Source organism: Dipteris shenzhenensis, chromosome 32 (assembly GCF_047967505.1).
Source record: "Dipteris shenzhenensis isolate YYH24624 ecotype China chromosome 32, Dip_SZ_1.0, whole genome shotgun sequence".
NCBI lineage: Eukaryota > Viridiplantae > Streptophyta > Polypodiopsida > Gleicheniales > Dipteridaceae > Dipteris > Dipteris shenzhenensis.
Window position 1 is genome coordinate 44,896,244 of NC_141627.1, and position 18,359 is coordinate 44,914,602.

At 47.5% G+C, this 18,359-nt stretch overlaps 1 protein-coding gene across 11 annotated transcripts in view; it reads left to right on the forward strand.

The window, feature by feature from the left end:
- The first annotated feature begins 2,447 nt into the window (after nucleotides 1-2,447).
- LOC147880830 (DExH-box ATP-dependent RNA helicase DExH6-like) overlaps nucleotides 2,448-18,359 on the forward strand; it is a 94,398-nt gene continuing 78,486 nt past the window's right edge. For all 11 annotated transcript variants that reach the window (XR_015540543.1, XR_015540545.1, XR_015540542.1 and 8 more), the window contains exon 1: nucleotides 2,448-2,755. Coding sequence is in view for 2 of the 11 variants with exons in the window: in XM_087370489.1 (XP_087226615.1) it covers nucleotides 2,635-2,755 (121 nt within the window). In the remaining 9 variants the exon portion in view is untranslated. The remainder of the gene's footprint in view (nucleotides 2,756-18,359) is intronic.

Here is an 18,359-nt window from a genome sequence, read left to right on the forward strand (position 1 = left end):
CTATCAGGGTGAAAACAAATCTGACCAACAAATGGCTCAACTTTTAAACACCTGTAGTAGCATCAATGCGGACGGACACATTACAAATGCCACCTTCATTTGGAACTTTATTGCTAATCGTTGGACCTTCTATCCTATAGTACAAAACCACAACTTTAATTAGATTTGAGCACCTTTACAACAAACATGCAGGGAATAACTCCCAGCTATAAAAAAGTGCAAGAACCTGCTCTTTCTTATAAGCATTGTCATAGCTATCCTGGATGACAAACACTACTCTAAAGGCCGCATTAATAGTGTGCCAGCGACAAATGACAAACTCAACAACAGATCAAGGAGGTTAAAGAGGCCGTCATGAGTTACATCTTGATGGTGCCTTGTAGTGTATAAAGATTGAAAGGAAACCACACACAAAAAAACCACTGTTTAAATCATACGAAGCAGTGTACCAAGGAAGCCTAGAACGTAGAAACAAATTCTACTAATCCGAAGTAGTATAAGGCAAGAAACCATTGTCATTATTTCATTATATCGTTTACAAAAATGTGTTGAGACAACAAGCAAAAAACCTTATAAGCAAGGACATCAACACATGGGATTGAAGTAGCAGAGGTTATAGCTAAAGCTTCTATCTATATTCTTCTTGACTTCTAACGTTTAACTATCCCTGCTTCATAAAGTAGGAGGCCCGATGTTTATTTTCATCCATACATAAATTCTAGTTGTCTTCTTCCTTTGGTGCAGTATTTTCTACACTGGAACATGGAAAGAGAAGAATAATCAAAGAAACGATGAAGCTAACAACCGCAACATACGACGAATATCTAAAATTCAAGAAAATCTACCCTCAGCATGAGCCTCCCAAGCAACCTCTTGGAAACCACGGTTCAAAGTTTTTATCGGAGCCTTCTCAGCACCAGGAGGCTTCAACATATGTCAACTTCCTTCGAGGGTGTAAAGTTCTGATCGAACATGTCGCCTAGGCATCGACAATATGAGTTCCTGCCGCTGCACCTACACACATTCACAAACAACATCAACCAAGATGACACGACGACCAAAAATGTAGAAGAACGCCACAATGAAAGCTAGCCATATGGACATGATACCATCCTCCTTTGGAAGATTAGAGTCATCCATCGGCTCTTTCCCTTTCCGCTTGAATTGTTCACTACAGTGTTAGCATCTGCGACCACATGCGCTTGACCTGCAAGACACACTTCCAACATACATGAATATGTGGGCATAAGTCAAATAGATTCGGCAAAAAACAAACACTCTAGTACAATCCAAATCAGAGGTTGCATCGTCTGTCAACTCAGGCTTCTTCTCAGCAAACTTTAAGAGCTCTGCATGATGCCAACACACAACAATGAGTGCAAGATCATTTGTATGGAAAAGGAAGACAAAAAGGAAGAAAGGAATTGAAAGAAGAAAGAATGGAAACACGAAAGACCTCTCTGGAAGGTCGAGCTTCCCGTATCCATCGAATCGATAGGTGCTTCCATCTTAGATGGTGGAATTTCGGCCATTTTGGATAGAGGAAAGAGATCTCCTAAGAAGAGTCACACTTGCGAGACAATGTTTATGCCAGTCCATCGAGTTATATGCAATACGAGATAGTCGACTCTCATTGCCCTCGTGCAACCAAGAAAGAAACTCCCCCTATCATCAGGCCTCATCCCTTCACCACCGACCGAACGTTCAGGATCCATACTGCTACATAGGACCAACGAGCGAAACAACGCCATTCACAGCACAATAGAATGGAAGCAAAACCCCCACAAAAACCTCCCATCCAACGATATCGCAACGATTGGCTACAACTTTATGTCCACAAGGCAGAAGGAGAGAAAGAAACACGCCGACCATTCGGGATCCACCCCGTTGCACTGGACAGACAAGCAACGCATAGCCCTCGCAAGACAGAGAAGGAGGATGTTTGAAAAACCCTCCTATGCAAGGAAGTGCCATTCGCGCCATGAGGAGAAACAAAGACAAGTCTCGAAAAACGCTCCAATACAACTAGAGGACACGCAACAAATGTAGAAGGCGACCATGCATGGTGCGTAGCATGTGACAAACACCACGTGGCCGAAAGAGATTTCTTGAAATTGCACAAGGACGCCACGCGGGATGACCACACATGTGCAATTGGTGGAAAATCAAGAAGACCGCCATGCGGGACGAACACGCATGTCAATATGACACGCGTACACCGAAAACCCACAATGTGCTCCACAATCACCGCACATGCGGAGAATGAAACCAATCAACATCCGCCATGAGCGAGAAAATGTAGGTCATTCCATTATGAGACAAATCACCATCACTAAGGCATAGCCAACGTGCCTATGCCAAAGAGGCAACTAGATGTACATGTGTACTATTTAAACAACAAAGGACCTGCCTATGCCAAAGAGGCAACTAGATGTACAGCTAGCAACCTTGCACGGTCCATTTGTCTCTATAAATTTCGTTTGAGAATTGAACGATGATAATCATCAAGCAGACAAATCCTTGTACGAACGAGTAGACGGCGAACGAGAGACCTCCTGCTGCCAATTTATACCTGAATTGGAAGGGCCTGTTTTATCTGTTGCATCCTCTCTGGCTATCTTGACATACAACATCATGAGCTCCCAAGGAAGAGGTGGACGTGGTGGAATGCGAGCTGGCAAACGTCCCGTCTCGGAGGCTGACCGTATCAGCATGGCGGAACGTCTCGAACAATTTCGAGCGGGTCCCCTTCAACGTACGTCTTGTATATCTCTCCATCTCCCAAGTTGTACGCTGACCTACGTAGCTGGTCTTTTACTCCTTGATTTAATGCGCAATAATGGAAAATTGGGAGCTTGCTTTTCCTTGCGTAGACATCTATTTTATTACGGGTTCATAGAAACATTTTATTTCCAGTGAATGATACGTTGAGTTTACACTGGGCTCAAGCATTTCGGCATGCCTTTTAGTGCCAGTGTATCTTTGCCAGTGCACGTTTCAATTGGACGTTAAAACAAAGCGGCTCGAAAGGTCGTTCTGTTGATTTTGAAAAAATAAAGAAAACCTTTTTGAGGCGATACAAGGTCCACTGGGATATGCAACTTGCAGGCTGTTGTGTTTTGCTGATAAATGTGTATATATACATTTATCAATGTATGGGGGGACATACTGGTTCCAGTTCTCAACCGATGAACGGAAGCAATTATTTAATTCCCAGATCCAATAGCATGATTTTGGAGGTGGGCATAGAGGAGCCGTTGTATCTCCCACTGGAAAGGATGGACTTGTAGCTAGCGCACTAAACGTGGTTGACTGGCTCTGCCATAGATGGAAGGCGTGAGAGCAGTAGTTCACAGACGAGAATGGCACAAGAAGACCTTACTGAAACTGGGGTCTCCTCTTTATTATTAGGTACTCGTTCCTCAGACTTGATGTCAATCATGAGAGTGTTGATGAGGCTGTGATACCATGTTAAGTAATACAAGTCTGCTTCTGTAGCAAATTCACTGGATAGATCTGTTGCAAAAGATCCCTTAAACTGGAAACATGCAGAAGATAGAATGGCAAACAGAATGTGAAATTCCTCCACGATTGTGTGCAAAGAAGGGCTTAAGAGAACACCAAACATCCAGTGTATGTTGGGCAAAACACAGGCAGAGATGGCTGGGCCATCCGGGCCTTTCTGATGCAAGTTGGACCCTAACTACTTTTACTTTGGTGATGAATTCCTGCACTGAATCCCTGAGGGCTCTTCCATCTTCATGATAAAAAATTCTGGTGTCGTTGTTGATCTCAAACACGACCCTCAGGATTGTCCAAGCTTTGTCCATAAGGTAAGATTGGTAGAATGGTGTCTACAGTCCTGCCAATGATGACGACAACGGCCCCTGCGTCTCACAGTGGGTGCGAGTGTAGCATCCTTCATGTCTGCAAGCTTTAGCTCCTTCCCTTCTGTATCTCCCACGTCATTCTAACCACTTGGTGACTCCTGATCATCTTCTTCTAGAGAGGGTAGTTCCTGCCATCCAACTTTCCGGACTCCTTGACGTCTGGGATGGGTAGTTGACCACGGATAGTCGACCAGCCATGGCAAGACACAGATAATTGTAGAGGAGAGAGGGTTTCATGACTGCGATGATTGCAGTAGAGCGCACGATGCCCATGACCTTTGAAGAGCTAGTGCTATGGCTACTGCAGAAAGAAGCTCAGGGCAAGTATGACGTATTTGGTGGCAAGATCTTCCTTGAGGCCAGGGTTAGCCCGGTTAGGGTAAGTCCCAGTTTGGTAGTGACGATACGTCAGCAAATTCAAAGTAGAACAAGAACGAGAACCTGGGACACTTAGCAAAAGACAGTGGGAAGAAGGCAGATCAGAAGAAGAAGGATGCAGGCAAGCCAAAGGGAAAGACTAAATCAGAAGCTGCCAAGGTGGTCAAGACGGGCTTGAGGAGATGAGTGGTATGTTGATAACGGAGCTTCAAACATGTCGAGGATGAAAGATTGGTTTTAGAACTAAGCCAGTGTTAATTCCGGTTCATCCATCACAATGGGTGACAGTCATCGCTGCCCTATCAATTGGGACTGTTCTGTTCACAGTCAGCACAACAGAAGAAATGGTACGACCGACATCTTGTTTATACTTGACTTCTGCCAAAATCTGTTTTGGTCAGTCAGTCAGTCGTAAACGGGGGAAGGCAGACATGCCTTCTTAGCTCTTGAGGATGAGGAGATGCGGAAGGCAGGCAATATTCAGTAGAATTTGACAACTACTTCAAGTAGAAAGGGATCAAGTGCCAGCTGACGGCTGCATGGACATCCCAACAGAATCTGTATGTCCTCCTCCCTCTGTCCATGTGGGACTCATAGGTGGGGAGGCGACCTCTATATGCCAATAGGTTGGGCCCTCTAGGTCGAGTCCGCGAAAAGATTTTGTATGGAGTGGTAGTTATTAGGGCGGGTTTGGTCAGCTGTAGGAGGTCGGTTATGCTTGATTCCTTGAAGAGGGGTAGAGTGTGTTCAAGGCAAAGTGCATCCTTGCACTTTGTTACTTCACTGGGAGTTGTGTAAGGAAGGCTATTGACATTCAAATGGGCATCTGCAAGCCCATGGCATGATTGCCTTGTTGGCAGCAGCCCCAACAACAGATGCAATAGATGTGCAACAACAATAGGTACAAGTGCAGCAGCAGCCAAGCATTTATAGAAGTCAGCAATGACAAAGCAGGTCGAAAAATTCAGAATTGACTTTCCATAAAAAACCATCTCATTGAGTCATTGTTGACTTTTGTGAACATTGACTTTTTCCTGATTGACCTGGTCAATGATTGGCATTGACCAGGCGACAAAAAATATAAATTTGTATGATTGGACTTATTCTAGTCTTACAAAGTTATATTGACCAGCCGACAAGGGCCAAGTTCCAACCAGTCCGACATAGAGTGGTTTTCAGCCTACAAAAGGCCCCGAATCCCTCATTTCAGTAAGAGCCCAACAACAGTCTTCAGCCAGCAGTTCCAACACCAGCCACAGCAGGCCCTTAGCCTGGACAGCAGCAGGGGGAAGGAGGGGAGGAGCAGCCTGCCTCAGCTCCATTCTCCATTCTTACAGGAAGGGTGACCTCTTCATACAGTTCTCCACCTACGGGCCATAGTTGTAATTAGCGTTGTGGTTCAATAATAAACAACAAAAAGCTCTCCTTGGAGGGGGGGCTATTGCAACCCGATCCCACCTTATTCTCACATTCGACTCATAGCAAAGCACATGCGTTCTTGTGTGTCTTTTTTCTTTACAGTTCTTTCATTTGGTGCAGCAGAGAGATAATAGGCTATAGAAAGAGAGGAAGGTAGGCATCTTGCCTATTACATTGATATCAGAATTTCAGATTTTATTGCCTAAGGGTGTAAGGCACAGATCAAGGAAGGCAGTTCAGTTTATGGCACAGACACGCTCCGGTAGATCCACCATGAATATAGGAGCACCTTCCAACTCATATACGGAGGAGGCGGCGGCTTCCACTCCTTACCAGCAGAACCTCCAACAGCAATACCTCCGTTAATAGGGCACAAGTAATCCCATCGGCATGATGCAGATGCAGGTTTAGCAGTTTTCAACTTTATGCTCCAACTCCAAGAGGAAAAAGAGGCTGCCTAGGAGGCTGTAGAACAGCACCTATGAGTATCACAAACCAATAGAGAAGAGCACCTTCGGCCCGAGGAATCCGAAAAGGATTGCGCCTTCAAATCGAGCTAGTTGAAAAAGAAGAGCGCCTTCAAATCCAGCAAGCTGAAAAAGAAGAGTGCCTTCGGATAGCACAAACTGAGTCAGTAATCCAACCACAAGTAGTGAATTTGGCGAGGGGCCAGAAAGCTACTACGAGTGTGCAGGTCACAAATAACTTTCTATTAATGCTTGAAAAAACAACCATACAAATCAGCAGTCACAGAGGCACTGACTGTAAAGAAGACTGGCTGAAAAGGAATTAACTTGTTTCTAGAGAACCGAGCTCACTCCTAGGGAATATTTGAAACAGGGGCTAACAACCAGGGAGGAGGATCATACAACCAACAAATCCCTCCTGGTAGAATATGTCTACAGGCCAAGCCTTGCAGAAAAGCTCACGCCTTTTGGCTGTCGCTCTAGATCCCAACATCCCGTGCTCCCATGTGGCGCGCAAGGTGTAGATGATATCCTGCCAAGTGGTGACCAGATTGGTTGTGGGTGGAATAAAGTGCTCGCCCATCATTAGGCTGCATTGCACAACCCAAATGTTACACGGCGTAATGTTGACCACTGTCTTCCACACACTGTCCACTGGAGAGCAGAGGGGACGATGCGGAGCAGGTGGGGTTGCCTCGTGTAGCTAAATCTTGATGATGCTATGTCCATTTATCCTGTAAGTTGGGGAGACCTCATCGATGGGAAGGCATGACCCCCCTCTGTCAACCAGACCACCATGGCCCTAGTGAAATTCCTCTGAATACTTTGTACTTGAGCCATGATATGGTGCTTCTCCACTCCAGCTAGATGCAGCCTTTCAGGCCATTATATATTTACACCGGGTTAGATCGTATGGGGACTGCACATCAGGGAGACAGAGGTTGCCATGGTTGGCTCTCGATTCCTCCATGAGGTTGGCAGCAGAGGGAGACGAGCGATGCTGGTATGCACGGACTCATAGATGGTTTGTGAGACTAAGGTTCCACATCGATAGGATACCTCCTTTTCAGTACAGTAGTTTAGATACCCCTCCGGTACTCCCACCCACCATCCCGATTGGGCCACGCACCAACCAGGTCATTCGAGAGGATCTCTTGCAGCTACACACCTTTAGGACCTGGTTGGAGCCAAGGGAGCTTCCAGTGAAGCTGAGTTTCTACAGAGATTACTGTCTTCGTATTTCGGAGGAGGGATTCATCACACCACCCGGGTACACTGAGCTTCATATGCCTCACTCACTACGGATCTCAGACAGTTTCAGGTATCATCACACTGCCTCCGCATAGAGAGCAGCAAAGCAGAGGGGATTCCTAGGGAGCATCGCTTATGCATATTGTGCGATTGTTAGGAGGTCGAGTCGGAGGAGCATTTTATCTTCAGGTGCCCAGTGTACTACGAGATCTGCGGTCGCTACCATTGCCTCTTCAGAGATAGCTCTGGGCTCCTTTCCAGATTCCTCGCCTACCCAGATCAGAGATGCCTCGCGGCCTTCATTCACGAGGGGGTCCTACACCGAGAGGGCCACATCATCAAACACCTCTCAGAGCAGGATCACAGAGTTCTTCCCATCGAGTGACATTGATCGTCCAGTCTCTAGCCGTAGACATGAGAGAGACCCCGACCCGACGATCGCAGCACGACACATGAGACATTGAGGGGACACATAGATCACTCTGGGGGACCTCTCGTCATTGTTTAGACGGGATACGTCCCACGGGAGTCACGGTGGCTTTGGTCTTGCGTCGAGCCTCGTCCAAGAGATCGAGACGCACAACACCCCTTGATGGGCGCCAACGACCCATCACCGGCTATGCACTGGCTAGGGCGACATGACATACGGAGGCTTCCGCTCCGCTCCAGTCCTTTTCTTTTCATTGTTACTTCCAGATGTATTTGATTATGTATGATCATACTTAGGATTCAGCATGGGTGATGATGCTCGTTTCAGTAGCTCCACCCTTACTGTGATTTGTATCGTGTTTTCTTTTAGTCTCATAGACCCATCGGTCTTCCGAAGACTCTAATAAAATTTCTTTTTTCTTTTCTATGCTCTTGGGCAACTCCCTAAGCAATGAGGGATTGACTCAAGAACTCTGTCAATATAGCGGTGACATCTTCCATATACATGCATCTGCTCCAACCATGGGCCGATGAATAGACCTAGTGGGCACCTATCTAGAAGAAATAAGACAATTCTTCTGTGGCCGCAAGCTGGACCATAACTCCACCTGGAATCTAGATCTGACCTCCTAGGGCACTTGCTGCTTAGCCTCTCTCTCTCTCTCTCTCTCTCTCTCTCTCTCTCTCTCTCTCAGGAGTCCATGCCGTTGCCGCAATCTAAAGACGTCCTATACGTGTCGTGTAAGAGCCCATGGTTGCATCTTCATTGGCTTGCTTTTGCAGATCATTTGTACACCAGGGGTGACCTTACTCCCAATTGGATGAGTAATTAGAGATCAATGATAGTCCTCAATAGGGACTTTGCCATACGACAGGACCTTCACTAGTTTATTGGTTAGCTTCTGGAAATCTATGTGCATATAATGTTGCAATAAAGGAGACAAGCGGGCAGATTGGAGGAGGGAGAAGGAGAGAGAAGGGTGGAAAGAGGGAAGAGGGAGAGGAAGAGAGAGGTTGGGAGAGAAGGGAGAAGGAAAGAGAGAGAGATAGAGAGATATTGGGAGAGAGAGTGTAGGCAGCACATAGGAGGGAGGAGAAGGCAGTAGATAGGATTAGATGTCACATAAAAAAGGTACACAAATAGGTGTGGATGGGGACTTATATAGTCTATGCTTAGTATGCCCATGAAACACTAGATTACGCGCAATGGCCAAAGCACTCTGGCTGTCAGTGTAGACCATAGTGGAGGATGTTTGGCGGATACCAAGATCTGTAAGTAACTGTCGAAGCGAGACACTCTCTACTGTAGCGGTGAAGGCTGCCCTGTACTCAGCCTCACAACTGGATGTGGCAACTTTTGGTTGCTTCTTGCTGAGCCAAGAGATACATGAACTGCCAAGCAAAAAACCGTTGCCGGTATTTGACACTTTGGTGTCGGAACAACTGGTCCAGTCACTCTCCGTGTAAGCATGCATGGTAAGTGAACCCTGATCACCATAGAAAAGGAAATCCTGAGTGCCTCTGAGATATTCTGAAGACTCTCTTCATTGCCTGCCAATGCTGTGAACTCGGCATGTGCATGAACCTGCTGAGCTGGGATACTGCATACTATAAGTCAGGTTTGGTGTGGCACAAGTAAATGAGACATCCAACAGCCTGCTGGTAAAGAGTGATATCACATGGTGGGCTCCCATCATGAGCTGAAAATTTGAAGCCAGGGTCCATTGGAGTAGACATTGGCTTGCAATCCTCAAACTGAAAATGATCAAGGAGCTGTCCAATATACTTGGACTGTGACATCATAATACCCCCCTCAACATGAGCAAACTGAATGCCCAAATAATAGTGCAGCTGTCCCATGTCTGACATTTCAAAAGCTTGCTGCAAATCAGCCTTGAAAGCTGCAATATGCTGAGTATTAGGGCCAGTGATCAGCATGTCATCCACATCTAAAATCAGCACAAAAAAATCAGATCCACTCCCACGGACATAAAAAGTGGTCTCTGTTGGGCTACTCTGAAAACCAAGGGATAGTAACTGTGCATGAAATTTAGCATACCATGCCCTGGGGGCCTGCTTCAAACCATAAAGGGCTTTTCTCAGCCGGCATACCTTGTTTTCAGAGCCAACAACCTCAAAGCCAGGAGGTTGTGTCACATAAACTTCTTCCTGCAGATCCCCATGAAGAAAGGCAATCTTGATGTCAAGCTGGTGCACTTGCCAATGGTGATGGGCTGCAATGGCAATGACACATATGATAGTAGTAATCCTGGACGTGGGAGCAAAGGTCTCCTCAAAGTCAATGCCTTGTTGTTGGGCATACCCTTTTACAACAAGACGGGCTTTATGTCGATCTATGCTGCCATCAGATTTCCTTTTTAATTTGTAGACCCACCGGGTACCAATGGCATGCTTGCCAGGAGGTAGATCTACTAATTTCCATGTGTCATTTTCAGCAATAGATTTTAGCTTAGGTCTCATTGCATCTATCCACTCTTTGCTGTCAAAAGCATCTTTATGGCACAAAGGCTCTTCATTGCAAGCTGTAGCAAGGAGTGCAAAATCAAGAAAGTGACCATGCATCTGTCTATTCCCTGATCTTGTCCGGGCAGCAAGAGGTTGATCTTGTTTGCTGTCCCTCAATGTTTCAAGAAGCCATTTGGGAACTTGTCTTTGCTCTTTCTTCAATCACTGCATCATGAATATTGGGATCATTTTGTGTTGGAAGAGGAACATGCAAATCAGCATGGGTTGCTGGCTGATCATTGCTTGTTAGAGGGCTTGCAGGAGGCTCATGTTGCTGGTCAAAGTCCCCCCCCTGAGGGAAGAAGAGGTAACCAAGAGTCAAAGGCATCAAACATGTCAACGTCTGGCTTAGCTTTGCAGTCCATAAGAGGAGAATCTGAATGTTCAGCAAAGATTACATCTCTACTGACAATAATCTTCCCTGTATTTGGTAGGTACAACCAATACCCTCTGCTCTCTTGGCTGTAACCAATAAATATGCATTTGATTGCCTTATCATCAAGTTTATGTCTCAGCTGAGATGGTACATGTACATATGCAAGAGACCCAAAAACTCTCATGTGTGAAATTGAAGGCTTCCTGCCTTTCCATGCTTCATAAGGTGTAACAGTCCTCAATGCCCTTGTAGCTGATCTATTCAGCACATAGTTGGCACGTATCAGTGCATCAAGCCAAAATTTATTGGGCAAGGACTTGGCCTTAAGCATGCATTTGGCCATCTCCATAGTGGACCTGTTCTTTCTTTCAGGAATAGGATTATGCTGAGGAGCGTAAGGAGTAGTGCATGAGTGAACAATGCCCGGTGAAGACAAAAATGCATCAAACTCCTTTGACATATACTCTCCCCCCCATCTGTGTTGAGGGTGACAAGCTTGCATCCTGATTCATTCTCAACCATATTCAGCCACCTTTGAAAGCATGAGAACACCATATACCCAACAATATCTTGTGAAGTCATCAATTAGAGTCATGAAATATTTATACCCACCAATGGCATTTGTCTTCATTGGGCCACAGACATCACTGTGCACTAGCTACAATTTTCTTTGTGAGAATTTTGGACAATCTTTTTGAAAAGGAAACCGATGCATCTTACCCAAAAGACAACCCTCACACACATGTTTGGAAACTGTGTGAGTTTGAGGTACATCATTTGCCATGCCCTTTGAATGTAACTTGGCAAGAGCTCTATAATTTAGATGACCCATTCTCTCATGCCAAAGATGAGTTTCAGTAAGCGGTGAATCTGAAATAGCAAATGCTTCAATAGAAAGTTGTAACATGCAACGGTTATTTGATCGTGCAATTCACAGCAAGACCTTCTTTAAACCTTTAGTGAGGAATGAGCGTTGTTTACCATAGAGAGAGGAAGGAGATGAGGGTAGAGAGAGAGTAGAGTCGACAACCGATTGGGTCCCTGTACCCACTGAGGGCCCCCTTCCCCAATCAGGGGAGAATTTGCTTTATACTTGGAGAACTAAGAAATACAAAGAACACTCTTCAAGAGAGCATGGAACACGCTTCTGAAGAGCTCACTGTGCACACGTATAGCAGACCCAAAGACCTGAGAGGCAACGCCGACCAATACTGATACCTTGATGCTGTCCACACTGACGATGTAGGACGCTTCTGCAAGGCAAGGAAGAGGCTTGTGCTGTCTAGCGGAATGCAGGGTTACTGCGTGAGTGAGAGAGTGAAAAGCTAGAAGTGATAGATCCTATGAGAGAACTGAGAGATGACGGAAATATAGAGCTGAGAGTGAGCTGTGTAAACTGTAAAAGAGAGCTGAGAAAGCTGAGGAAACAGTGTCCAAACCTCTCTCCGTTTGCTGGTCCAAACCTCCGACTGTTGTGCTGCGTGGTCACCTTCAGATCAGGCTGAACTGATGGCCAAGGGACTGAGGCTAGAGCAGGGCCAGCTCTGAGGATCTCAGGGGCTGCACAGGAGGCTGAAGTGGAGCTGTAGGAGGACTGAAGGTAGGAGCAAACTGAATGAGAAAACAGGGCAGCCAAGGGGCCCTTTTATAGGGCTGGGCTGAGCCAACACAGTCTGTAAACAGACAGACTCAGTCTGTTTTACAGACTGGCTGGCCTACAACCAGCCTATAAAAAGCCCTCCCTGGCTCATTTGCCAGGGGAGTTTTTGGGAAGCCTTTGCAGGCTGCCTTCCCTGCTTACCTGTCCAGCCTTTGGGGACCCTAAAGGGACTCCTAACCTAGGCTAAGACCTAAACTATAAGATGGAAACACTTAACCTACTATTCTCCAGTGGGTACTAGTGAACAAGAACTGACTACTGACTTGACCTAAGGCTGAGAGACTGACCTACGTAGCTTGTACCTGAGAGTAGATCCACCATTGCTTGCCCCATCGGAGGAGCGGCTTGAACTACTGCAGTGATCTGGCAGTGGACATAGACAAGGGCACACATGGCACCCTTGCGGACGGCACGACCTGCTTGAATATGAGAGATTAATGGAATCCCTGGCATGCTCCGATCACCGCGTATCACGGCGGGCTCAGGTAAACCTTCCACAATCGTGAAGGTGTCCTGCCGCCAATCAGGCGTTGAAACATGCTCACGGAACCACTGAATCCCGAGGATCATGTCGCACCCCATCAAAGGAGTCAATATAAAATCCTGCGTAAACATGGCCTTTTGAACTGAAAAAGTAAACTGGATGGCCTTATGTGTGATGTGTGTAGCAGGCCGGGTGTGAACCCGTCCACTGCAAGCTCGTGAGGCACCAAGGTGCACCCCATTGTCTTGGCAAGCTGAGGGGAGATGGCATCTTCTGAACTCCCCATATCAAACAGGACAATAAATTGATGCCCATTAGCTATGCCATACGCTCGAATGAGCGCCTTCTTTTGATCTAAGAAGTCACCCTCCTTCTTACCTTGAAAGACCACCGTGGGAACGGCGTTCAAAGCAGGAAAGACGGCATTCGTAGTTGAGGATGGAGGCGGAGCTGGAAGAGCCAATACATTAGCGACGGACGAAGTAGGTGCTTTCGTAGCCTTTTCGGCAAGCCACTTTAGACAATCCTTCTTGCCATGCGCAGCGATGTGGTAGCAATGAAAGCAGCGATGTTCTTGGTGGTATCGCTTCTGCTCGTCGGGCTGTAGATAGCCTCTTGTAATGCCGGCTTTAGCCTTCTCATCCGGACTTGGATTCCCTCTTTTGACCAGGTGCCTGGCCGTCTTTCTTTTGGAACTGGTTGTCCTTCTTTTGATCCTTACCCGCTGTGTTGTTTGACTGGTGCGGGGCTTTGGAATCTTTCTGGACCTGCTTGGGCTTTCCCTTGTTGAGCATCATCTCCTCATTCTGTGCGAGAGTCAGCGCCCGCTCGTAATCCGACGGGTCGAAGTTCCGAATGGTAAAACGTATGTTCGTGTCCAAACCTTGAATGAATTGCTTCATCTTGGTGCTCTCCGTCACGCCCAACTGTTGCGCCAGTGTGATGACCTTATTACTGTATGTCAACACAGGCAAACCATTCTGGAAGAGACGAGCGAACTCATCCTCCAGGTTAAGCATATATTGGGGTGGGAGAAAACGGGCTTTGAGGTCGGCCACAAATGTTGCCTAAACGGAATTCGTCTTAAACGTTTTTGGGTCAGTATGCTTACTAGCCCAATGCTGCCACCAAGTCATCGCCTCACCTGTAAGATGAGGGGCTGCAAGGTGGACTTTATCTTGCTCATTTTGAATCTGCGCTAACGGAAAATGAGCTACAAACTAATGAATAAATTGCAAAATTGCTGAATGATCACACTTGCCATCATACTTAACAAAATTTGGAGTGGACGGAGTGAGTGGTGTTACCTTTGTCGATGGCGAAGCTGCGGCGAAGACGGCCGCTGCGCTCAAACTTGCCTGCATAGCGGCTAACATGTGTTTGTGTTGGAGAAGCATCGCCTCTCAGTCTAGCTTTTGTTGCCTCTCTGCCTGGGCGAGCTCTGCGCGTCGGCAGTGCCTCCTCATTTTTGCGTTCCTCACGCATCAACAAGATCAGTTTTTCAAAATATGTGGTTCTTCTTTCTTCCAGCGGCTTTTTTGCTTCTTTTTCCTCCAGACGTTGTTTTGTCTGGTCTAGCTGTCTTCTGCTTTCTTTAAGCTGGGATGAATGTTCTTCGAGTTGCTGCAGCAGGACCCGATTCTACTCTAGAAGGTTCGCCATCACTTCTTGAGCATTTGGCGGAAGCGTATCTTGTTGGTAGTCTTTCTCCTCTTCAAAGTCTTCACGGTTGAAATCTTTTCCTGACCCTTCCATGGTGCTTGATTGTGTGTCCTTTCGGGATCTCAGCACAACCATACACTCGCGGTAGTCAAGCTGCAGACCGAAGCTCTGATACCAATGTAATATGCAACGGTTATCTGATCGTGTAATTCACAGCAAGACCTTCTTTAAACCTTTAGCGAGGAATGAGCGTTGTTTACCATAGAGAGAGGAAGGAGATGAGGGTAGAGAGAGAGTAGAGTCGACAACCGATTGGGTCCCTGTATCCACTGAGGGCTCCCTCCCCCAATCAGGGGAGAATTTGCTTTATACTTGGAGAACTGAGAAATACAAAGAACACTCTTCAAGAGAGCACGGAACACGCTTCTGAAGAGCTCACTGTGCACATGTATAGCAGACCCAGAGACTTGAGAGGCAACACCGACCAATACCGAGACCTTGATGCTGTCCAGACTGACGATGTAGGACGCTTCTGCAAGGCAAGGAAGAGGCTTGTGGTGTCTAGCGGAATGCATCCCCACTGAACACATATGCACACATAACAAACATATATATATATATATATATATATATATCCATTCAAACGAGACATCTTACGATGCCACGATGTGCCCATTCTTATGGCCATCCTCCTAATCTTTTTGGCTTTCGGAAGTATTTTCGTAGGATACTTGGCCAAAGTGTGACCTATTAGCAGTCCCATGATGAAGCGGCTGTTGCTCACCCAACACGACCCGAGCGAGGTGAACAATAATTGAGGATTGGATTGAGGATTGGATGCGAGCAAAATTCCCGCCAATGGCTGAGATGTTCAGTCGACTCTCTTCCCTTTGTAGGAGGTCTGGCAGCCTCTGAGTTACAAGCAAGCAAAAAAGGGGGGGGGAAAGGGGCCCCGATGAACCTTCATGAGTAAACAAGTGTAACCTTGGCTGCCTGACAGTATCCAGTACTGACCACACTGAGGGACAGGCCCAGTGAGCGAAGGGCAGGAACGAGGGGTACAAGTAGTGTCAATTTCTGGCCTTGCACCGTACATCCAATGGACCATGGACTAATAAACGGCCACTGCATGAAAGGACTATGTCCAGGGGACCGCCCCATGAGGTACATCTTGCGCCTACAGGCCGCTATAACTATCCAATACTTTCGAAACTGGAATACCCCGGTAGGGGTTTCCTTGCGGTGGGCTGCCAAGCTACAAGCCCTACGGGAGCGGGATTCTCTAAAAAGCAAAGGCCTCGGTGGCTAGGGATATGCCGACTTGGAGACTTAGGATCTCAGTGGTCAATGGAAAGGAGAATGGGTCATAGGTAAGTTCTACATAGATAATACTTGAACGATACCTTGGTGGGGACAAATCCCAACGCCTAAGGCCGAGGCAGTTCTAGACTCCAACCCAGAATTTACCAACAAGCTTCTTGCTCCAACGAACGATACGGACAAGATGTGTGCTCTCTGATCTAGATGACTCATACAAAAAATACACGCAAGACTCTAGTGAGACGAGTCACACGAGATAACCAAGGGAAAAACACCCCAGACGTCGACAGTGGGGTGAGTGGTGACCTCAGGGCCACAAAGAATAGAGACGGCGAGAGGAGGTCTCCTGTTGGATAGGAAGGCTACAACACCCATTTGTTAGATATGGATACTGAAGCCCGAGAAAGAGGAAAGCGACCGCTTCGCGCCTTCAGCCCTCATTCCTTTCGCCAACCACTAAACCAACAAGTGGAGGTGAGGTGAACCCCACGGAGTTGGCCACACGAATGAAGGTTCGGTAAGAACGCGTGCGGAAAATGAAGAGTCCCCGGGGACACATCACATAAAGGGGGTTACCCGGTCGGAGAGGGCCCTGAGGGTTCCTTTGCTCATGAAGCCGACAAAGTGACTTCCAACAAAAGATACTCGGCAACACGGGGGGGAGACTCGTAGGGCCGAAGGCCCCTCGTAGGAGCTATGAAAGCTGGGGAAAGCTACACAACCCCGGGGTTATCCTCCGTTGAGTCTCCCTCCGAAGCCCCCCCAGGCTATCGCATTCCCGTGGACCCCTCCTTCCGGTCTCGTCTCCCCCCGAGACCGTATAACTTACTCCGTGGAGGGTAATTGGCGGTTTCGTGCTTAGGGCATGAAATCGGCCAGGGAAGCGCTACGTGCTTACCCTGCACGCCATTTCCCGGGTTCCTATCGGAACCGTGCCTTCACCCGTAGGGGACCTCCTCGCGCCCCCTGATGGGCCCCCTACCCCCAAAGCGAAGTCTCCCTAGCGGGACCCAGGACTTCCTCATTTTGTTTGGGGGGCCCGGAGTTCTTTCTGTAGCCCCCCCCTACCCAAGGGGGACCTGGGCGGGGTCCCACTCGACCGAAGGGGAGAGGGTGGCTTCGCCCCTCTCCTTCCTGGCGGGTGGCATAAAGCCGGGGCTGTAAGCTTTTAGTGCTGATAAAGACTTTACCTTACCCTGAAAGCGCTATCCGCGGCAAACCCGTGGGTTGAATTACTTCGTTGGCTTTATGGCACTGGCGGCAGAGAAGAAGAAAGGGTGTTGCTTCGCACAGAAAACGCAAAAAAGGCCCGGGCTTTCGCCCACCAACCAGGGGGCGGACCCAACTTTGTTCGCAGAGCGAGCAAAGGTGGGCGTACCCCCATCTCCGTCATCGAAGACAGAGCCCAGCCGGCTCTAGCCGGGATGGCTCTGGAACCGGAGAAGAAAGCCCGCTTGAACCATGGATTCAGACACCTGGACGGAATTGCTGGGATGAATGCCATCGAAGCCATATTATTAGTCATCTGAGCCAAGCCAAATTCTGTTTTGGACGCGGACATTTCCAAATATTTCAATCGCAGCATCATATACCACGAAGCGACAAACTTAACACTCTGCCTAGTCTAGCCAAACGGGTTAAAGCCTGGCTGAAAGAGCTGACATCATGACCGGATTTAGTAAAGACAATCCCCAGTCCATGGGGACCAGTGAGATGGGCACCTGTGGCGTAATTTCCCCATTGCTGCTAGCCAACATTGCTCTCCATAAGATGGAGACAGCTCTTTTCGTTAAGAAAGTAGTCACCGAAAGTACACCTCAGAGAAGAGAACCAACTTCGAGACTAATTAGATATGCCGACCACTCCGTTTTACTCCACAAATCCGGGGAGGTCACAGAACAGGCTCAGGCATCGTGGCGGGGAATGGTGAAAGCCCATGGGACTGAAATTGCACCCGGAGAATACCCGGCCGGATAGTCAACACCAGGTCCGAGTTCCAATTCGGATTTTCAATCCATCATATCCGGAAATGGGGCTTTTGCCAAAAATTCAAGAACTCCGTCTCGTAAGTCTCTAAGAGATTTCTCGAAGAGACTCAACAGGCCATCCAAGTCTCAACGAGAAAGAAGAAGAGCAGCCCACCAACTTATCGCAACCCTGGTACCCAACAAAATAGTAGGATGGGGCAACTATTTAAGAGACTTCAGATGCGGCAGCGTATTCCGGAGACTAGACCATGACATTTCTCAGAAGCTCCGAGCATAGGTGTACTGACGGTCGCGCGCGAGAAAATCAAACTCAAGTACTTCCCGAAAAGCTGAATCGGGAAAGCACACCAGAAGAACTGGGTGTTGTACGACTCCTACACAATGGCCTTAGGGGTTGAAAAAGGATCTGACCTGGCCGCCAGACCGAATAGTTGGATGGCTAGCTAGAAGCACATAAAGGTGAGACAAGAGCCTGGCCTACAGCAAGCTCGTGCCCTTGGCCTGGATCG